This window comes from Gymnoscopelus microlampas, assembly GCF_963454915.1.
Source record: "Gymnoscopelus microlampas genome assembly, chromosome: 10".
NCBI lineage: Eukaryota > Metazoa > Chordata > Actinopteri > Myctophiformes > Myctophidae > Gymnoscopelus > Gymnoscopelus microlampas.
In genome coordinates, this window is record NC_139947.1 from 35,558,140 (window position 1) to 35,579,368 (window position 21,229).

Consider the following 21,229-nt stretch of genomic DNA (forward strand, 5'->3'; position numbering starts at 1 on the left):
GCTGCAGCTGTTGAGGCCAGACACAAACATGTTGAGGCCGCCCGCAAACACACGGACGGACAGACACACACACACACGGTCAAATGTAGGAGTGGTTGGCACCACTCAAAAAAGCCAGGTTTAGTTGTTCTATCTGCAGTACTGTACTGTATTAAGGTGCAGATACTTACTGGGGACTCCAGAGACCAGGCGTAGGGGTCTCAGAACTCTGAAAGCTCTCAGGGCCTTCATGTCAAATCCCCCGCCCTTCTCCGGTTCAATACCCATGATCATGTTGATGGTGTCCAAGACAAAGGTGAATAGGCTGTGAGAAAACACAATGAAGCTATCAGTGATTTAGCTATCAACAACTGTCACATTTGATTGTATGCACACAATTTAGGTATTACTTGATAAATGTACAAATGAAGCCTAGCATCCATATTCGGGGCATGTCATAAATGGGCGAACATTTGGCAAAGTTAACCGAGCAACAATTATTTTTGCCGAAGAGATTTGGTATAGAGAGAAAAAAGGAGGGGGCCAAGTATAGAGCCCTGGGGGGCCCCGGTCAACGAAGTATATCATTTCACTTTTAACAATACAATTTTTCAGCTGAAAAAGAAAAAAAGTTCTTTGGTCAAGGGGTGACCAGGGGTGTCCAATGGCCTCTGGCTGTGTAGAGAGGGCTGGCGATGTGCAGCCCAGAGCTCATCTTACCCCATGAAGACGATGACGAAGTCCAATATGTTCCAACAGTTCCGTAAATAGGCCCCCTCGTGGAATACGAGCCCATACGCCACTATCTTCGCAAAGCATTCTGCAGTGAAGATGACCAAGAAAATATACTCTAGACTCTCCTGAAAGACAAAAACAAATGACCAGGGAATGAGATAATCACATTATCTCATTTGTATATTACACATAAAGTTACAAGAAATATATCCAAATGCTGAAGACAGCGAACAATAAGCGGATTGGAGGAGTCATAGAAACCTTTGGCATTTGAGTTGTTTTCCAAGAGAAAGATTTTAGCAGTGTTTTGTAATTAATAAAAAAGGTTATGAATAAAAAAGGTGCACACACACACAGTCTTGAGTGTGCATCCGTATATATACTGTGTGTGTGTGTGTGTGTGTGTGTGTGTGTGTGTGTGTGTGTGTGTGTGTGCGTGCGTGCGTGCGTGCGTGCGTGCGTGCGTGCGTGCGTGCGTGCGTGCGTGCGTGCGTGCGTGCGTGCGTGCGTGCGTGCGTGCGTGCGGCGTGCGTGCGTGCGGCGTGCGGCGACGGCGTGCGTGCGTGCATGCGTGTAAACATCAACAGCTAGATATATTCGGCTCAAACTCAGAGTAAAATGCATACCACTCTGCCACCAAAATGTGACATGCTCTACTACCAATAGGTTTTGACTTTTACAGGGGCCAGTTTCGAATTGCAGCCACCTGTAGGTCCTCTTTTATAGAGCGGTTTTGAATGAGAGTAGGGTTTTACACTCCTTCACGGCTTTTGGTAGGGCATTCCCCATTTTTGTGGCATAGGAGCCCTGTGGGAGTGGCATCCTCTGCCCCTGGCCCTCGCCCCACAGACTTTTTTCTGTAAATGTATGTAGAATTGCTTTTAGTGTTGTTGCTGATATGTAATGTATGTCTTGATGAATCGAGTAGAAATTACCTAATGAACTGTACTGCCATACTGTTTCCTAAACTTGCTAATAAGGTATTCAATCAATCAATAAATCAATCAATCAATGAATTAACCAAAAAAGCAGGGCGCTATTTTTGCATTCCAAAATCATTAAACACAGTGGAGCAGTGTACTTGTTTTGAAAAACATATCTTCTCCCTTCACAGTTGACTACAGTACAAACATGGTAAGATGAGAAGCAAGTAAGCAACCAGTTTGATATAGACCCCGTGGTATTTGGTTTTGCTACTCGAAGTGACATTCATCATACAAAATAAAATAAAACAGTGTTTTGGCGGCAGGAAGATCAATTTACACTTCACAGTCTCTCCTCCTCATTTAAGATTCCTGGCCAATCTCACTTAGACAACTTAACACATACATTTACTGAGTGAAAAGATAAGAACAAGTCAAATTAATCCTAGAGGGGTAACTGTCGGAGCATATACAGTACAGTACCTTTGTTCCCTCAGCACTATGTTCCCTCGTGCCTTAACCCAAACCCCTACCCCAACCCTAAACTGAGGGAACAAAGGGCAGAAGGAACATGGGGCTGACCCCATAACTGTGTGTGTTACGCTCTGGAGTAGTGGAAAAAATGTATGAGCCATCATATTTAATGAGTAACTACTGGGTTACATGGAGTGGTTTGACTGAGGTCTCTCTAAGGCAACCCCCTGCATCCACAGGGTGGTGCTGTTTGGGCCTGTCTAGTTATATGACTGCATCGGGCCAGGGGTTGATGTGGGGGGGGAATGGATCCTCCCCTAGCTCTTCTTACACCCCTAACATCTCTGGAATGACTCACTGAGTAGTCGCAGAGGGATTTGGGATGAGGTAGGTTTGGGGCCCGTGGCAGGATTCGTAAAGAAATGAGGTCAGGATGAGGTCCAGAGGAAATTTAATATCATGGTGGATTTGGCATGGAGTGTGGGTCAACTGGCTGTGTTGTATCATCCAAATTGACATTGGGTTGTGTGTTATTGTGAAGTATATTGAATGCTATTTGAGGGGCAGACTGTGGCCCACTGAAATGTTGGCACACGCACTGAAGGTCAGGCCCCCTAAGTGTGGGGTCACAGACCTCCAAGTGAAACCTTGCGTCTTTGCAATTTGTGGATGAATCTCTATCTACCAGTGTAGCCCTCCTCAAGGCCAACAGTATAAACATCCACCGCCGTAGCATACTGTATGTGGCCTTTTTGCCTCGGCAATGACATATTAGAGCCCGGCCCATGCCAGATCTTTGGGTTCAATGCCAATCCTGATTTTAGAGTCTTAGACCACCAATTACCAATGCTTTGACCGATATTCTGTCAAAAGTTGCAAAATGTTCCAATCAATTAGAAAAACAGACAAAAGACTTGATTAAAGTTTATTTTTCAGAACATTTAACTAGAATGTATTTTATTCAACCACTTAAGCCCTATTGCATGTTTTTCAAAAACAGACAATCTACAAGCTTACGACGCATCGTTGTGAGCTTGTAGGTCTACTATTTTTTATGGCATTTATAATGGCATGCCCAAAATGGGGACGCCAGTTTGAAAGTGGTTTAAAAACCAGGACACATCGTCTGCATAATTGCAATACAGATGTCAAAAAAGGCAAATAACAGGCGATATATTGGCAAGGCCAATACCGGTCTGGCTTTAAACCAAATTCCCTTTGTCAATAAAAGTGCTCACTTACTGTACAATACTGTATAATGTTTGCTCCCATTCATAAACTTAAAACGTTTTTTTTTTTTTGTCGCTCAAACATATGTCTGCCATTATTGTCCATTATTGAGCTCTACTCAAACTCTCAGACTCCCAGAGATAGCGTCAATACACACACCTATGAGTTCTAAATATAAAAACTCCAGGGCACGCTTCAAAGAACATCCAGGGAGCCAGCAGCACCTGCCACCCGGCTAACCTTACACTAGTCTATAGGAGACATTCTGAGACACCTACTGTAACCAGCTAGAGAGGGAAGAGGTAAAACCACAGTCCTGACCAACACATAAGCTACTTAATTTCATTTCATTTCTTAACGCATTTACAGTAGACCGGGAAAGATATGTGTCATGTTTAGATTTATTTGGCTATTCAAAGATAGCAGATATTCAAGCTCAAGCTCATTAAAATATGAGCTTGTAGATCTGCAAAAAAATAATCATGAAAATGTGTGCAAATCTTTGAATATATATGTTTTAAAGTGAACATTTGTAACTCAAATCTTTTCTTCTGGGGATTCTACAAATGTCTTCTAAATCTTCTAACAGTTTAAAAAAAACTTATGTTGGTCAATGGTGGTTCTCAAACTTTTTCATGTCAAGGACCCCCAAAATTATATGTATTTGGCCGCGGACCCCCATCTCAAAATATTTAGTTCCAGGGACCCCCCCAGAGGCAAATATGAGTTAAAAATGTTCGCTTAAAAGATATTTGCACACATTTTTCAAAAATAGCAGATCTACAAACTCGTAGCGCGGCACGAAGTGACGTGCTACGAGCTTGTAGATCTGCTATTTTTTAATAGCCGAATAAAGATAATGGTTAAAGTGGTTACACAAATGCGTTCCCGGTGTTGAATGGGTTAATGACCATATTCACACACTGGCCATATGCTCTTACACATACCGCAAGTATGAAGTAAGAGCAAACATTGACCATCCATATATATTTACTGCAAAATGTCCATTTGAAAAACAAAATGCCAGCATTTCTGTATACGTTCTCATTCAGCAGGTCATGTTTGAGATGGACAAAGCATGCTGTCACAGTCAGTCAACAACCCAATAAAGCATTGTGCCAGAGCCTGGGACATTATTTGGCTCTGAGATAAAGGCTACAAGAGTTGAGAAGGGGGTGGAAGCATGTAGTCAGTGGAGATCATGGGGATTTACCAGCGACCAGCTGAAACACCACAGTAGCTAATAGTGTTAATATGCAGAGTCTGACTTCACAGTCTCAAAACAAACATGTCCATTTGGTGAGCAGAGCTAGTAAACGAACCATGCACTGAAAATAAAGAACTTCAATATTTAAGATTGGGTAAGAGTATATCGTCTGGCAGAAACCTTGAATGTCCATATTTCAACGTGTTTTTTCCCCCCGTAAATTGATGCCCTATTTCATCATACAAGAGTGTTGCTCGCGACACATTGTTAGCTTGTAGATTGGCTATTTTCACTATTTATTATTTATTTTTTTTAATCATCAGCCTGGGCTGATCTGGGCCATCAAGGATGTCATGGTTCACAGATTTGGTTGGTTGCTTCCTAAATATAATAAATCCAGTCTGCTGTGTTGTCATGGGGCCCACAACCCCAAGCAGTTTTTACTGGAAATATAATTTCCTAATAGAACACTTAAATTGTAAGTAATTGTGCGCGCGAGCGTGTGTGTGTGTGTGTGTGTGTGTGTGTGCGTGTGTGCGTGTGTGCGTGTGTGCGTGTGTGCGTGTGTGTGTGTGTGTGTGTGTGTGTGTGTGTGTGTGTGTGTGTACGTGTGTCAGTATACTTGTGAAGGCCAAATGCCCCCACAAGTATAGTAGAATTTTGCAGTTTTTAATTTTTGAGTCTGACTTAACAGACTCAAAACAGACACGTCCATTTGATGAGCAGAGCTGCTTATCTATCCACTGATTTGGAGAAAGAGTTTTGGCTCCTCAAGAGACATAAAATAGAGAACTTAAATACTAAATACATCATGCATCTAAGCTGAGTAAGCTCACAACACGACTATTTTCTGCTATTTTCAATGCCATCCTGAAAATTTGACGTCCTCATAGTAATAATACAAACGTGTGTGTGTGTGTGTGTGTGTGTGTGTGTGTGTGTGTGTCCACATGCATGCTCACCAGGTTGGTGTTAGTGTTGTTACTGTCCTCCTCAGGCATGGGCCGGAAGACGGCCAGAGCCACACAGTTGGCAAAGATGGTCAGCAGGACGATGATCTCAAACGGTCTGAAGGAAGCAGTTAAGGACCAGAACAACCACATACAGTAACACAGGACATGTCGGCTGCAACAATACATTATTTTCTTAGCGATTAATTACTTACTTTTACAATTAAATTAATACTGGAGAGAAAAAAAGATTGGTCAGTTGTTAATAATCGCAAATAAATCCTACTTTTTATAATCAACCAAATGGATTAGTCTGATTAACCACTTGAGCCCTATGTAATACTTCATCATACAACAGTGTCGCACAAAAATTGCTAAAATTGCAGATCTACAAGCTCACAACACGTTGACTGATGCATTGCGAGCTTGTAGATCTGCTATTTTTGCAAGTATTTTTTTTTTTTTAAAGCGAAATTTTCCCCGAATTCGATTATGTTTTACTATTAAAATTGAAATAGATTTTTTTTTATAATTGATTAAATCGATTTTGAATTGCTGCACCCCTACTCACATCCACCCACATCCAACATGCTGGAGAGACATGTTTGATGTGTTTTTCTTTTTTTTCATTTGTGCAAATCAGTTTTTCATGTTGGCATGCTTCCCAAAAATGTATGTCGGAAGAAAATATAAAGGGCTCGAAACATCACACAAGGTGGATAATTAAAAACTAAACTGGAAGGAGTTTCTCAGTGTATACATTTATTTTTATTTCTGCACATGAGCCTGTATGTACAGTATGTGACTTCAAATGTGACAACATATTGGTTGTATTGGGATTTGCATAATATGCATTGAAGTTTGGTCTAAATGCATATATGCATGCACAACACAAAAAAACATACAGGTGTCAACTGCACCCGCTATTTTTAGATCCATGATGTCATTATCTGAGTGATTTAATTTAATTGTCTGCATGAGGTAAAAAGTTAAAAACACATCATTCATAATAGTGTTATAACAGCTCCACAGCTGTGCATCCCTGTTATCAAACAACACTGTGGCCTCTCAAACTCCAACTATAGAATCTACCAATCTCCTATTGCAGGCCTTGGCGTGTGCATGTGTGTGTGTGTGTGTGTGTGTGTGTGTGTGTGTGTGTGTGTGTGTGTGTGTGTGTGTGTGTGTGTGTGTGTGTGTGTGTGTGTGTAATTCTGTCCAATGTATAGGTCAATTCCCACCCATAGGGGGCACCCTAATAGAATTCCCCTGCTAACTCAGCATCATGTCTAGCCTGTGATGCCACAGGACAGCTGCAAAGCCCTAGAATATGACCAAGGCTTTTTAAAAACACTCCACTTATCAAGAAAAGAGACTGGATATTTCCACTCTGTGACATGTTGTTCCCCAAAGGCTGTCAACAGCATTGCTAGGAGAAAACAATATCACATTTATAAGTATTCTTTGTTGTTTTATTCTATTTCTGGAACATTCCTTGGCTCTCAATACCTGGGTTGTGGAAACATAGCAATGAGATTACACCACTACAATAAAACTTTGTCTTGAGTTGGTGGTGCGTGACTGCAATTTCAGGTCATACAGTACTAGACAATGCACAATAGTACAACATCCAGTAAAACTGATAAAAAAGTATAGTTGATAGTCTCTGGTGAAAACATGGTTCTAAAGCTAAATAAATCAAAATAGCTTCAAAAGCTATGAAGACCACTGCCAGATGAACACGGCCAATTCAACGCATTCTTCACAATTATTTTGGAATACTGATGCCACACTAATAACGAGACCATACATCTAATCTATTTCAGATCTACAGTAACTATAACCACGGCTTAAAGTGGGAATGGACTTCAGACTAAAAACAGGATGGAAACCCCCAACAGGAGGCACACAACAGGAGGCACACAGACAAACAACAGGCCTCACAGAGCAGCTTTTTTCCCACATTAAAAGCACAATGCCAACCAGCCAGGTTACTTATCACTAAATTAAAGGGCTTTAATTAATAGTTTCTGTCAGCCCGCTGTAAACAGATTAGGGTTAAGCAGCCCTCACAGTGAAAAACTGGGGTTACATGCTTTACGTGGACGTGGGGCAGCCTCACAAATAACAAAAGTCTTAACACTCGGGGGAGGCCCTTAGCAGACATTTGAAAGAGAGCTTGACCATGCTGATCACAGCTGGTCTACAAAGCAGCTGTCAACCTGCCACCTGGCATTCACACCTTTTCTGTGTGTACAAGCTCTGCTAATATTAAAGACAGGTGACATCTTTCAGCGATCTTAAAGTCCCTGTGCCTTTAAAAGGCTCAGCAGCGCACATCCTAAAATTAAAAGGATTTTAATAACTCTTAACCACTTCAACCCTATATACTGTACTTAATTGACTGGGTTCCCCCAGGGAAATCTCTTTGCAGAAGATAGCAGATCTACAGTCTCTATGGGCTATTTCCGCCCCCAGATTAAGTTGGACTTCAACAGGACTGAAAATGTTCTTTGCCCAAGACTGATGGTTGGTTTACAGTTAACTGTGTGTGTGTGTGTGTGTGTGTGTGTGTGTGTGTGTGTGTGTGTGTGTGAGAGAGATAATAGAAGGATACTTCCACTCCACAAAGTTGATGGCCCCCTTGCGTATAGGGTTTTTGAGCCCAAACATGAAGAGGGTTCGGGCGGGTCGAGGGTTTCCCCCCGTGGCCTGCAGTTTTTTCAGCTTCTCCCTCTGCTTCTTCTTCAACTCCTCCTCATTCATTGGCTTGGCGTCTGCCATCTTGATGCCGCCTTAGGAAAACCCTATATCCTGGAGAAATGCGTCCACTGGCAAAATATTCCAACAAATGAGATACAATACAACTCCGTGCCGTGAAGGCCCCTGGGTTCCAAATCCTTTGGTCCACGAGTGAATGTGCCCCTCTCCTCCACTTCCCTGTCTCCCCTGTTCTTCTTTTGTCCCCCGACTGACTTGCAGAGAGAGCCTCTCCTCCTGGCTGAGGGCTGACACAAATGTACAGCAGGCAGGGAAAAGTGATAGGCGCCCCAAGTCAGTGGAGGAGCAGTTGGCCCCCGACGTTAGTTTAAATATAGACCGTAGACCATGCTTGGGGATGGCAGAGAGGGTGGGGTTAGGAGGTGGGGGAGAGAGTTTAGCTGGGGGGGGGGGGGGGGGGGGGGGAGAACACAGTGAAGGGGTAAAATGCAGGATGGAAAGGGGGGGGGGGGGGGGTGTTGCGTCAATAGACACACAAACACACTTTCAAAAAGAGAAATCAGTTTCCCTGCTGCCCACTGGGTTAGAACTCTCAACTGAGTGGGTCATTAGAATACATAGGGTGGGGAATACGTTTGAGAGATATACGTGCAGACCAGTGTAAAGATTTTCTATGGGGTTGGATGACAATGACAGGCAAGAAAATAAAGACCAAGGAATGATAAAGGGAGCTCTTGGGACGTCAGCCAGAGAATTCTAAACTCATGTGCTCGGGTGTCACAGGGGTAAAGTTCCTGCCCCCCCCCTACGGAGACTTGAGTTTGAATCCTCTGGGCGCATACTAGGACAAACTGACCAACTCCTACAGGCTGGTCAGGGTGCCTGTTCAGAGGGGAGCTGAAATGAGAATAGCGTGTGCCTCCGCACACGCCAAGTCCTACCGGGGAAACTCCTCATTGGGAGGTGAAAAAAGCGGACTGGCTGCATCACGTGTGTATGAGGCAACACATGCTCATCTCTAAGCTTTCTAATTAACCAATTAGTAGGGGCCCTATAATGGGACTAAATTGGGAGAAAGAGAGAGACAAAATAACAGCAGCATATTTAAACTGGTCAGAGTTCCATGGTTCCATTTTCTTAGAAGTTAGTCATTATGTGCAAAATAAGAACTAAAACATTCCAACGGCAAACAAATTTCATCAGAATCTTACCAAACTTAGAAATTTGATAAGACAAATGATGTGCAACTGTACTATTCTCACACATAAAGTACAATTTACTGCGGTTAGAGTGACATAGTGTGTACTTTGTCACCCTCTAGTGCTACTTATACAGTAGTACAAATTTAAACCTAAACTAAAAACGCCTTCTAAATCCTGACCGAAGTTTTCTGAAATTTAAGGTATAACAACGTATAGATTTTCCAGGTCTAAATGGGATAAGGGACTAATCTGTAACCACCCCTGGTTAGTAGTCCTAAAACAAAACAAGGCAAGAGAAACCTTAACAGAATTTTTAATTATACGTCAGGCAGAGGTATGAGCAAAGGCATTCAGTGCAATGTAATAATCCAGTCAGATTAGGGATACAAACATAAATAAAGTACATGGATAAAAAAAACGTAATACATAAAAAGGCCATACCATTGACATGACATTATTTCCAAAACAACTTTAAGCAAGTGTTTTAGCGGTAAAATGCAAACCATTATAAATAATTAACTAACTATGGATAAACTTCAGTAGTTCTCACTGTGTGTGACATGAAGTTATGTAAGCCAGTGTAGGTTTCTTTCTTTGAGGAACAGAAAATCAGGGTCAATTCAGTAGAACAGGGAAGTGATGTTTGCTGAAAGCCATAAAGCTAAACAATAAATAAAAGCTATCAAGCCACAATTTACAAACGGCAATAATTAAGTACAGGCATTAACCACTTGAACCCTTGCATCTCGATTCCGGGGGGGCACATTCACCCAGAATAGCAGATCTATAAGCGCAGAACGTGTCGCAATGCACCGCGTTGTGAGCTTGTATGTATATCGTCTATTTTTGGCAAAGACATTTGGTGTAGAAGGAAAAAAGGAGCACACCAAGTACATTGGCAACTGATTACCACTTGGGTTTAAGTGGTCAACTAGGGAATGTGCATTGTTTGGCAATCAGTGATGAAAAGTAGGGTCACTTTACCCTGTCCAGTGACTATTCATACACATACGGCTTACATGCCCTGACGTAGCTTCAGACAATAATGATACACAATAAACAAAAACGAATATTCAATAGCTTGGAAAGTAAAACTCATTTCATGAGAAAGCCGTTTCGTATGGCATTTCCTAAACTGACAAATAAGCTAATATTACAAATTGAAATTCCAAACCTACTGTATACTGTATATCAGTTTGACAAGCTTGGTGAAATGACTGCAATGGTTTTAAATACCTTCAGATAGTAATGTATATATAACCTGTACTCCATGGCTCCACTTGAATAATAATAAATATCAACATGAATTAAATTCCGCCATTTCCATTGAAGTACCATTAAAGGTTTCCAAATAGCTGCTTGTCGACAGTCACAGTGAGCTGAGCTAGTGTGTCTGTTAGTCCAGCTACAACTTACTAATGAGTAATAAAGAGTGAGGTGTGTCTCATGAACATTGTTGTATCACCACTGACATTCACATGTACACGTTTGAAATCAGCTCATTGAGTACGCAAACGGAGGGCAAATTGGACCCATCAGCCATGATGTCGCATTAACATACCGTACTTGTACTGCTTGATAGATAAAAACATAGCTTGGCAATGGTTTGAATAGAAATTAAGTAAAGTAGAAATAGAGAAGTACTGTATGTTGTGGGGTTAGGAAAAAGGATGTGTCAACTAGATACTATACTGCTCAACAGCAACGAAATGAAGCTGTTGACATACATTTTATATTGGCTCGCTCAGTCTGTGTCACTGAGCAAACCCCCCCCCCCCCTAAAAAAAACCTATACCTCCCCCTCCTGCAGGTACCAGAAAATACTCAATTTATTTTCTTTTCCTTAAAATTAATAACTTTTTTATTTTTATATTGCAATACATATTGCAAAAAACTAAAATATAGCCATATCATTTGTTTCCAAAAATGTCCTCTCCCTATAACCAGCTCAAAGCAGAAGGCATGCTGTTGACAAGCAGCTATTGAATAAAGTGATGGATTGCAAGTCGCTATGCTTTGAAATGAGAAAGGAACAGCAACACAGTAAAATCTGTGTTAATTTATCCATTTGTGACAGTATACAAATGTAACCAAGTGGTAACACTTGTATACTCTCACATTGAAACTAAACTAACACTGAGGAATTTACTGTGTAGTGTCAACAACAACAATGCAGCTGGTGACAGTTGTCAGAGTACTGAGCCTGATGAGGTTACCTCCACTAGCCCTGCTTTGACAGACAGGGTTTAACTAAGCATCTTGTGGCGGTCAAACACAGTCTTGCGCTGTTCCTGGACCTGCTTCTTCCAGCGCTGCTGTGCCCCTTCCACTCGCTCCAGCATGGTATTGCCCCGGGCTGCAGGGTCAACTGGTGGACGCATCTCCTGAACACACACACACACACAAATTTTAAATCAGGAAGTGAACACTTAGCACTCAACTGTCGTGTTGGACAAGTACAAAAAACTATAAATGACACAATACTTCATACTACTTCTATCATCTTCCAAATGACTTAATACGTATTACTCCCTGGGAAAAGCAATTAATTATAATAATTACTCGTTACACTACTGCTTCTAGTGTAATGACGATAAGTAGACATGAAACATGTTTTCTCTTGCTGCAGCAGAGAACAATAAATCCACCTGTACAGTCACACTAGGGAGGAAAATTAGGTCACCCAAAACTTGGAAAAACAGAAGGATAAAAAAAAAAGGTGGACTAGCCAAATATAGACATACTTTCCAGAGTGTTTTTATTAGTCTGAGGAAGAGCTAAGACACTCAAAACGTCACCCACCTTGGAGGTAATTGATTAAACTCAATATGGGAGCATGATCCAGTGTGCACTGCAGTAGAGTAGTGTTCAAGGGTCCACCGGAATACCAAAATACCCAAGACCCGAACCAGGTCCGTTTTATCATGGCAATTTCATTATGGCGTAATAGTAATTGTTTTAAGACAGTACTTTCAACTCTGGTCATTATACTTGTATAACGGAATATCTCATCGCACTGAACTCTTCAAATAAGTCCCTTATTGCATGTTCCTGTATGTGTGTGTGTACCTCCGAGTCCTCCTCGTTATGCAGGGGCTGGGTGTAGGGGTCATGTTTCCGGATAAGGGGGTCCACCAGGAGTAGGAACAGCATGTAGAGTAGCAGAGCGCCCACCACAGACAGGTAGATTATGATGGTCACCTGACACACAAAAGGTCACAACAATATTCTCTCTTTTGACAATACTTTCACTTTACTGAACTGTGATCAGCTTACAGTAGTTACAGTTTGCTACTACAAAACCTCGTCCTGGTCCTAAATTTTGGGTGTGAAATTGTTGTATTAATTCTATATTACCCTAGATGGAAGTTCTCTTGCACAACAAAAGTCAATCTTTCTGTGTAATGCTGCCACTGCCAGTAGGCAAAATAGGCGGAAACAAGGAACATACCAGGAAATGTTGTATTATACAGTATATTAGCAAAATCTGCTTTATTCACTTTCATTTATGTGCTGAAAAGTGTGTTTTTCCATACAATGAGAATGAAGGGAAACACTTTGCTTGCTTGTTCACAGAGCACAGATCAGAATGGTCTGGTCTGTGTGACAAGATGTAAATATTTGGACATCATGGCCAGATAGCTATCCAAACAACAATAAAGTAGGCTTGCAACTCATCTGATGCTCAATTTTTTCTTTTACCAAATACAACATTTTGATCCCTAAATGCTAAAAGGGATCTTCATCAGGTGTAGCTGTCACAATAAATGTTTGGAGCAACAGACGAGAACTACAATCCATCTTTATTGTTTGGATAACTGTAGTCTCGCATGGCCAGCCCTCCAAAATCCCTCCACTCTTGAATGAAGGTCTGGAGAAACAGTGGACAGAATGAATGAGCAGCTTCTTCGCTGGGCATGGGCAAAATGTGATTGTGTGTAGAGTTTTAGGAGGACCATAGTAGGTCTGTGTTTTTCTGACTGGGTGGGAACCAAAATTAGATAGAGACTACTTAGTGTTAACCCATTCAATCCGGGAACGTATCTGTGTCATTTTAGATTTCTTTGGCTATTCATAAAAAGCAGCTATACAAGCTCATAGCACGGCACCTATGAGCTTGTAGATCAGATATTTTTGAAAATAAATCGTGAAAATGTGTGCAAATCTTTGAATATATATATACACATTTTAACTCAAATCTTTGCTTCTGGGGCCCCTGGAACAAAATATTTTGAGATGGGGGTCCGTGGCCAAATACATATCATTTTGGGTGGTCCTTGACATGAACATTTTGAGAACCACTGATATTATAGAAACATACTGTACGTTGTTGTTTTTTTTCAAAAAAGAACTGTTAGGATTTAGAAGACATTTGAAGGATCCCCAGGAGCAAAGATTTGAGTTAAAGATGTTCGCTCTGAAAAACATATATATTCAAAGATTTGCAAAAATGATCACGATTTTTCAAAATGAATAGCAGATCTACAAGCTCGTAGCGTGGCATTCGGTGCTGCGCTACAAGCTTGTATATCTGCTATTTTTAAATAGCCCAAAGTATAACATAATGGTTATAGCTAAAAATCTAAAATGACACAGTATGACACAGTAAAAATCTAAACCTGACACACATGTCAACAGCTTTTGTTGGCATAACATTACTTGCTTACGTTTGTTTCACTGGTGGGTAGGTAGTTGATATGTGCACAATGAGACAAACAAGATTAAGAGCAGCATCAGATTACACTGTAAAGTCTTCAGTGTTCATTTATCCATTTGTAACTCTGCGAGTGCACAAATGTAACCAGTACACTCTCAAATGTACACTGAGGATTTTACTGTGTAGTAGAAAGCAGCTTTTCAGAGTAAATGGGAGTCAGGAGTACCTTGATTGTGTTGCTGCTGCGTTCCTCATATTTGCACTCACACAGCAGGCAGTAAGCTTCCACATCATGGCCAGGCACCGGCATAGGTTCTACCACATGGAGGCAGGTACTGTAATGAGAAGTCCAAAACAAATATGTTGAAATTGCTCATCCGGGGGAGTGTGACAACTGACCAGTGTTAGCAAGTGGGTAGGAAACCAAAAGTACAGTAGGTAACAGAAATTGTGTCATTTCATATATTGTTTGCTTGCTTCGTGGTCAAAAGATTGCAACTAGGTACTACAGTTCATACAAATCAATTAACATGAAACTCAGGCACGTTCGAGAATCAAGGTTTTATTTGTCACTAACTTATACAAGTACAAGCAGGGAATTGATGTAGGGACTTTTTCCGCAAAACATTGTGCAACATCCTAAACATAATAATATATTAAGTAAGAGAAGAAATAATATAATACAAAAAATATACAGTGAGAAACAAATATGAGATCTAGTCTTAGACAGGTACATTAGCTTATCAATATGCAGCAGTTCCATAAGTGTGCAGGAAATGTGCATACGCATATCTAATCAATAGCAGCAATGTCACAGTCGAATGTGCAAAGTTCAATGCTAAAACAGTGCAATGTTCAGTTTGTGTCACTAACCAGTGCTAATCACACTTGTATAATTTCCATTAAAATACTGAATATAAAAATATTGTTCCCCCATGATAAGAAGCAGAAATTCGTTTTTAAAAAGTTGATTACATTTTTGCAGCCTGGTTTCTTCACTCTAGAAACGATGATGAACGCAGCCATGAAGGCAGTAGGGATGTCATAAACTGATAAAACTCCAAATCAAATATTCTACTGCCCTAGCGACAATTTTTCAACAATTACTTTGTTGAGTACATACAGGTATAGAGACAGCTGTTATAAGCCATCATTCTTGTCTTGTTTTTGATTACATCAAGCTCGCTCTAGCCAGCGCTCTCACACACACAGAGGTTAACATTTTGGTTGCACTGGCTGCCATGAAAAACACTCTGCTTGTACGATCAATTTATTTATTTTCATTCTCAATTTAATATCTTAGAAAAGAGAACAGAGAAATAATTATTTCTCTTCACCCTCTTCTTTTTTTCCTATACTTATGTGGGATTGACAAAAATCTAATTCCATACTTTTCCATGGGGTGTGTGTCTATTATACTGTACGTTTGTACAAGATGTGCATATATGTATACATTTGTATCCCTCTTTATTTATCCTCTTTTAATATGCAACACGTTGAGTTTATACTTTATTAAAAGTGCTCTACAGAAACAAAGCTGACTTCTTACCAGTCTTTCTGGGAGACATTCCTGTTGTAGATATGACCCGTGATGTTCCTATAAGGAGGGCAGATACACTTGCAGCGCACATCCTCAAAGTTCTGTGAATTTTAGGAAATTACCATTATGGTTATTTGTTCAAATAATAACTTTAATATTCTAAAACACAGTGGTGTAAAGAAACTAAGTACATTTACTCAAGTAGCCTAGGCCGGCTATTTTCAAAAGATTTTTTATACGTTTTGAACTTATGAAATGGGACATTCTGCACAATGACCATTTTTACTGTTGGTACTTCACTTATACTTTGATGCCAATACTTTTGTACTTTTTAATCAAGAACAGTTTGAATACAGGACTTTTACTTGCAACAGAGTATATCTACATTGCAGTATTGATACATTTAAGTAAAAAAAACATGTGAGTACTTCTTCCATCCATCACTGCTAAAACACCTGCAGTGCCTGAGTCACAATAATAATAATACATTTTATTTGTAACGCACTTCATATTTGACACATCAAGTGCTACATTGCAAGAAAAAAAAATACAAAATTATAATAATAAAAAAACAATGAAATGAATAAAATTCAAATCAATGGGTCAACATACTAGTCTTGCTATTGCTATGTACCTTAGCCTCTGCAACAATAAGAGACTCCAGCAGAAACACAATCAGTGCGGACGAGATGAAAGACCGAGACGACATTTTCCCACCAGAGATATCTGCACCAGAAAAGCAGAAAATCAGCCATAGAACAACCATATCAAAATACAATAGTCAGACTAATTTCTAGCATTGGTATAGCTCCGCTATATACCTCCGAGATGAGGTTCCTCTACATAGGCTGCTGCAGACTGAGTGTGACACCCGGTGAACGGTGGCCAATATTGTTTATTCTTACCGTTTTCCGCACATCGTATCCAAAAGTAAAAGGTATTCCCCCCTGCTCTCAGATGTTTTACAGTTTAGCGGTCAAGAACATTTAAGTGACGGGTTGAAACAAGCGTTTAAATCGCTTTTTATAGTCAGCCTGTGGCCATCCCCCGACCGCATGTGCTGTACTGCTCCCGTTAAGGTTGCATTGGGAAAACACGGCACAGGCTGACTAAATAAGCCATTTAAACGCTTGTTCCACCCTGTCACTTAAATTGTCTTTACCGCTAAAATGTAAAACATATGAGGGCAGGGGGGACGACCTTTACTTTTTTGATACGATGTGCGGGAAAAGGGTAAGAATCAACGATATTCGCCAATATTCGCCGGTGTCGCACTCTGCCGGCAGCCTACGAAGCGGGACCTCAACTCGGCGCTGTAGAGGTGGGTGAGGTTCCAAACGGGGCTACCATTGGTTATGCTACACAACACAGCAGGCCATCTAGCTAGTTGAATAGCCTAATATTTTCCACAGCGACAGTTACAACTAGAAACGTTTTATGTAAAAGACTCACGACGAGAGCAATACGTTTAACTTACGTAGCGACAGAGATAGTAAATGTTCATCCAGTTAGACGTTCATTATGTCAACAAACTGACCAATGTCACTAACTGCTGCGCACTTCATTATCTTCGCTCACTCAGTGTTGCCAGATTTAGCGAGAGAAATAACAAGCAACCAGGTATATCATGAAAACAAGCCCAAAATAAACAACTAGGCTAATTGAAAGTAGTAGATCTACAAGCTCATAATGAGCTTGCATAGATCTGCTATTTTAAAAAATCTTGAAAACGTGAACATTTTGGAATATTTTTTGAAACATTTAAACAACACAAATCTTGTACAAATATATATTAATTTGGGGGTCCTTGACATGCAAATGTTTGAAAACCACTGGTTTAAACAACATTAGGAAACAAACAAGCCCAAATAAGCAACTACACTTTAGAAACAAGCCTAAAAAAACGCAACCCGTAACTACCATTATTTACAAGCAACTTTACAGAAAAACAAGCCCAAAGTTGCTTATAATAAGCGGACATGGCAACGCTGCTTCCGCTCCCTACTTCCGGGACTTCTTCCTCTTGGCTGCCGTTACACAACGAACTGAAATAAGAAACATGCACTTTCACTGCCACCTATGGGTGGACAGTGAAAGTAGAAATAGAAAGACAAGTCATAATACAATAGGACAGGACTGCAATGCAAAATATTAGCAGCAAAAATATGTGAATGTTTACCTTTTTTCAATTGTTTTGACACCTGACACACTTTTAATGAGTGATATTCTTTAATAATGATGATAAGAGTATGACATTCATATGCTAATCAGAGACTAATCAGAGAAAGAAAGCAATCAAGCAATATGTCTGTATGATCTGTTACAAAAACATGCAGTAATCCTGGGCACTATACTGCCTCCCCCTGGCCAGCCCCCCGCCTGATGGAGGGGAAAGGAACTGGTTGGAATAACGTGTTCCTTCCACGCGCTATGTCCAACCAGGGAAGGTCAGTTGGCTCTCATGCATTGAAGGAGGTATGAGCTCGGCCCTGGCCTCCCTAGGTTGGCAGAGGGAAGGTAGTGGATTACATAGATAATTGGCACTGGGTGTAAAAAATGGGGTTACAAAATCATGGGATAAAAATTAAGGAAAAAAATATATACATATATATTGTTATTCTTTTGTTGCCCGTCCGCTTTTATGTCAGATAGTTCAGTTTTAATAAACACTTTTGGTGCAACTTAGACACATCCTCAGTGATGTATCCTGGGTTCACTGGGTGTTTCGGGTCTCGCAACATTATACACCCTCGCCCAGGCGACCCAGCCGGGGGTGATCAGGCCCCGACTTGTGTCTAAGTAGCTTGTGTGGTCCACGGATCTCCCCGCTTGATCCACAGCCATCTTGACGCCTTTTCTGCCGTGTCGGTGATGTTTTTGATGGCTTTTCTGTTGTGCAGTCCCTTCACTCCCAGCATCTTGAGTGCCCTGATGAGAGACTGGCCGACGAATCCTCTGCATCCGACCTCGATGGGGTTACATCGGGACCTCCATCCCCTGCTTCGGCATTCGCCTGCCAGCTCCTCGTACTTGGCCTTCTTCCTCTCAAAGGCCATCTTGACTACAGGCCATCTTGCTCTACAATGTGGTCATCTGCTGCCAGTGGTGACCTCAGGAAGCTCCAGGTTGTCCAGAACAGGGCAGCACGGTTGGTACTGGGCTGCTCACTAAGGTCTAATGTGAGCCGTATGCATGCCTGTCTCTCTTGGCTTAAAGTTGATAATAGGTTGTCTTTTAATACACTTGTGCTATTCAAGTCAGTCATGAGCAGTAAAACTCCTGTTTTTATACATAAACAGATTGTTTATAGTAATACTGTACATGATCATTACACTAGAGGTTCCAGTAATGGGCAGCTTGAATTGAATTAAAGGAGATCTTTTATTTATAGATCATTGACCCTTTGGAATAACCTGCCTCAAAACCTCTGCTGCATTCACAGTAAATTAACCTTTAAAAATAATCTTAAATTGTATTTAACACTGTAAAGTATTTTTGTTTTGTTTTCTGTTTCTTTGATCACATGTAATTTTAGCTTCATCATGTATTGTGAGTACTGACATTTAATAATTTTGTATTTACAACTGTAATAATTGTTTTTCTATGTTTTTTGTGTGGACCCAGGAAGACTATAGCTTGTTGCTATGGCACCAGCTAATGGGGATAATCAAAAAAGGCATAAAAAGCCCAAAAATAAATCTTTTAAAAAAAAGAAAAAAAGGATTTGGATGAATGTCATACCGTGTGAGTCAGACATGGTGTGTGATTCATCAAAATCGTTCTTCATCTTCCGGTCAGCACTGTTTTATACCTTCAAATCTTCTCTGGCTGGTGGAATTTGTTATGTCCCCCCCAATCAATACCTCTATTTCCCAGTAATCCTGCTTTCACATCTCTCTGTATAGTAAGCTACTCATACCTTTAATAAGCCATAGAAATCAATGGCCCACAAATTCGGCTTGAACCACTTGAGCTCATGTTCATGGAGATCAATTGAGGCCACTGTCTATTTCTCTAATGAGCACTGTAGACAGCATTGTCCACCTTTGGCTTCCATGTCTAGTCATAGTCTATAGCTATAATGACTTATGATTACACGTCCTGTATCGCAGTGATCATCAGCTGTTTACCATTCATGATGAAGACTTGATGAAGCCAATTTATACTGTGCTGACGGACAGAAATGAAGCACTGGGAACACTCTTTCGCTGATATTAGGTTATTTGTGATGTTATATTTATATAGAATTAAAAAGGCTATCCGCGGGCGCACAGGTGGCCCAGTGCTAAAGTGCCTGCACACCACCGCGGAGGCTGTGGTGTGGGTTCAAATCCACCGTGGTGCATCCGGCTTTGTCGTGCGTCTACAACACAAACACAATTGGACAACCGTGTACAGGGGAGGGTGATAATTGGCGGGGAGGGTGATAATTGGACGGTAGGGTGATACTGAGTATTAGCCTACACTGTTTGTAATCCTATGGGATTGGGCGGCAGCCGCGGCACCTGTCAGCAGTACAGGGAGTGTTGGGCGGGAGGAATAAGATGAAGGCTCTATGTCCTCCCGGTGGGGGCTCCTCACTGGTAGGTGAGTCTTAGGATACAACAGCAGTGACAACACAGAAATGTTGTGTGTGTGGGGAGGAATCAATTGGCATAACGGCTAAAGTGGGGAGGAAAAGCAAGTAAAAAGCACTCACACAAAATAAATCTGTATTTTCTTTCAAACTAATTTGGGTGTCTGGATTTTACAGTTACAAAGCACCTGCGTCAGAGCTGTTTTGCAAGTGGTGACGTATGGACTAAGTTCAAAGGAAGAGCAGAAGGGAGGGGGTGCATCCTGCAGTTACCCCTCTCAGACATATTTTCCCCTTAAATACATATATAAAAAAATAATTAAATGAACATAAATCAATGACAATAAGCACAATAACAAACAAATCCACCCAATGCATTACCCATGGCAAATGACACAATAACAAGTAGGAAAGTGCTTGCACAGAGGCCCAGGGTGCATGGGGATAGTTCCATTGTATTACTATCTCTCTATAAGCTATACTCTCTTATTTACTGTTACAGTATTCTGCTCAGTCCTGTCATTATAAGTTACGTTAGCAAGGGTGTCAGCCTGTATTTACACCCTTGGGCCAATGACATCATGAATGGCACTGACCTTATTTCTCTGACAAGTGCTAGGTGTCATTATACTATTACCATTCAGACGAAAATGTAACCGTTTCACCCATTCCCTGCAGAGACAGCCATTCATGCAAGGCACCATTCTGCTCATTGGGAGCAGATAACGTGTCTTGCTCAAGGACACTTCAACACAAATCCAGTAGTAGTCTGAGATCAAACCGAGAACCTTCCAATTCCAAAACTGCTGCTCCTCCTGAGCCAGTGCCGTCTTTGTTGCATCTAAGGAAATGTACTGGAGAAAACAGAAGGACCCCGAAATTGATATATGGCCGAGGACCCCCATATGAAAATATTTTGTGCCAATGGACACCCATACAAGATATGCGCTGTTAAAATGTAAAAAAAACAAACATTTTTCTTAGCCAATCTACAAGCTCACAACCCGTTGCATTGCGACCGTTGTGAGCTTATAG

General features: G+C 41.0%; 2 protein-coding genes across 2 annotated transcripts in view; both read right to left on the reverse strand.

Moving 5' to 3' along the window:
* LOC311053865 (dihydropyridine-sensitive L-type skeletal muscle calcium channel subunit alpha-1-like) overlaps positions 1 to 8,503 on the reverse strand; it is a 33,199-nt gene extending 24,696 nt beyond the window's left edge. The window contains exons 1-4 of the mRNA XM_084069604.1: positions 8,116 to 8,503; positions 5,511 to 5,616; positions 700 to 839; positions 171 to 304 (exon numbers count right to left, since the gene is read on the reverse strand). Coding sequence (XP_083925730.1) covers positions 171 to 304; positions 700 to 839; positions 5,511 to 5,616; positions 8,116 to 8,282 — 547 coding nt within the window. The 5' untranslated portion in view covers positions 8,283 to 8,503. The remainder of the gene's footprint in view (positions 1 to 170; positions 305 to 699; positions 840 to 5,510; positions 5,617 to 8,115) is intronic.
* Positions 8,504 to 9,717: 1,214 nt separating this feature from the next.
* On the reverse strand, positions 9,718 to 17,202 carry tmem9 (transmembrane protein 9). The gene is made up of 6 exons (XM_084069657.1): positions 17,096 to 17,202; positions 16,253 to 16,344; positions 15,628 to 15,719; positions 14,305 to 14,413; positions 12,491 to 12,622; positions 9,718 to 11,805 (listed from the first exon to the last, which is right to left on the reverse strand). Exons 2-6 carry the CDS (start codon positions 16,325 to 16,327, stop codon positions 11,668 to 11,670), a joined length of 546 nt encoding a protein of 181 aa, XP_083925783.1. The 5' UTR covers positions 16,328 to 16,344; positions 17,096 to 17,202; the 3' UTR covers positions 9,718 to 11,667.
* Between the last annotated feature and the right edge of the window lie 4,027 nt (positions 17,203 to 21,229).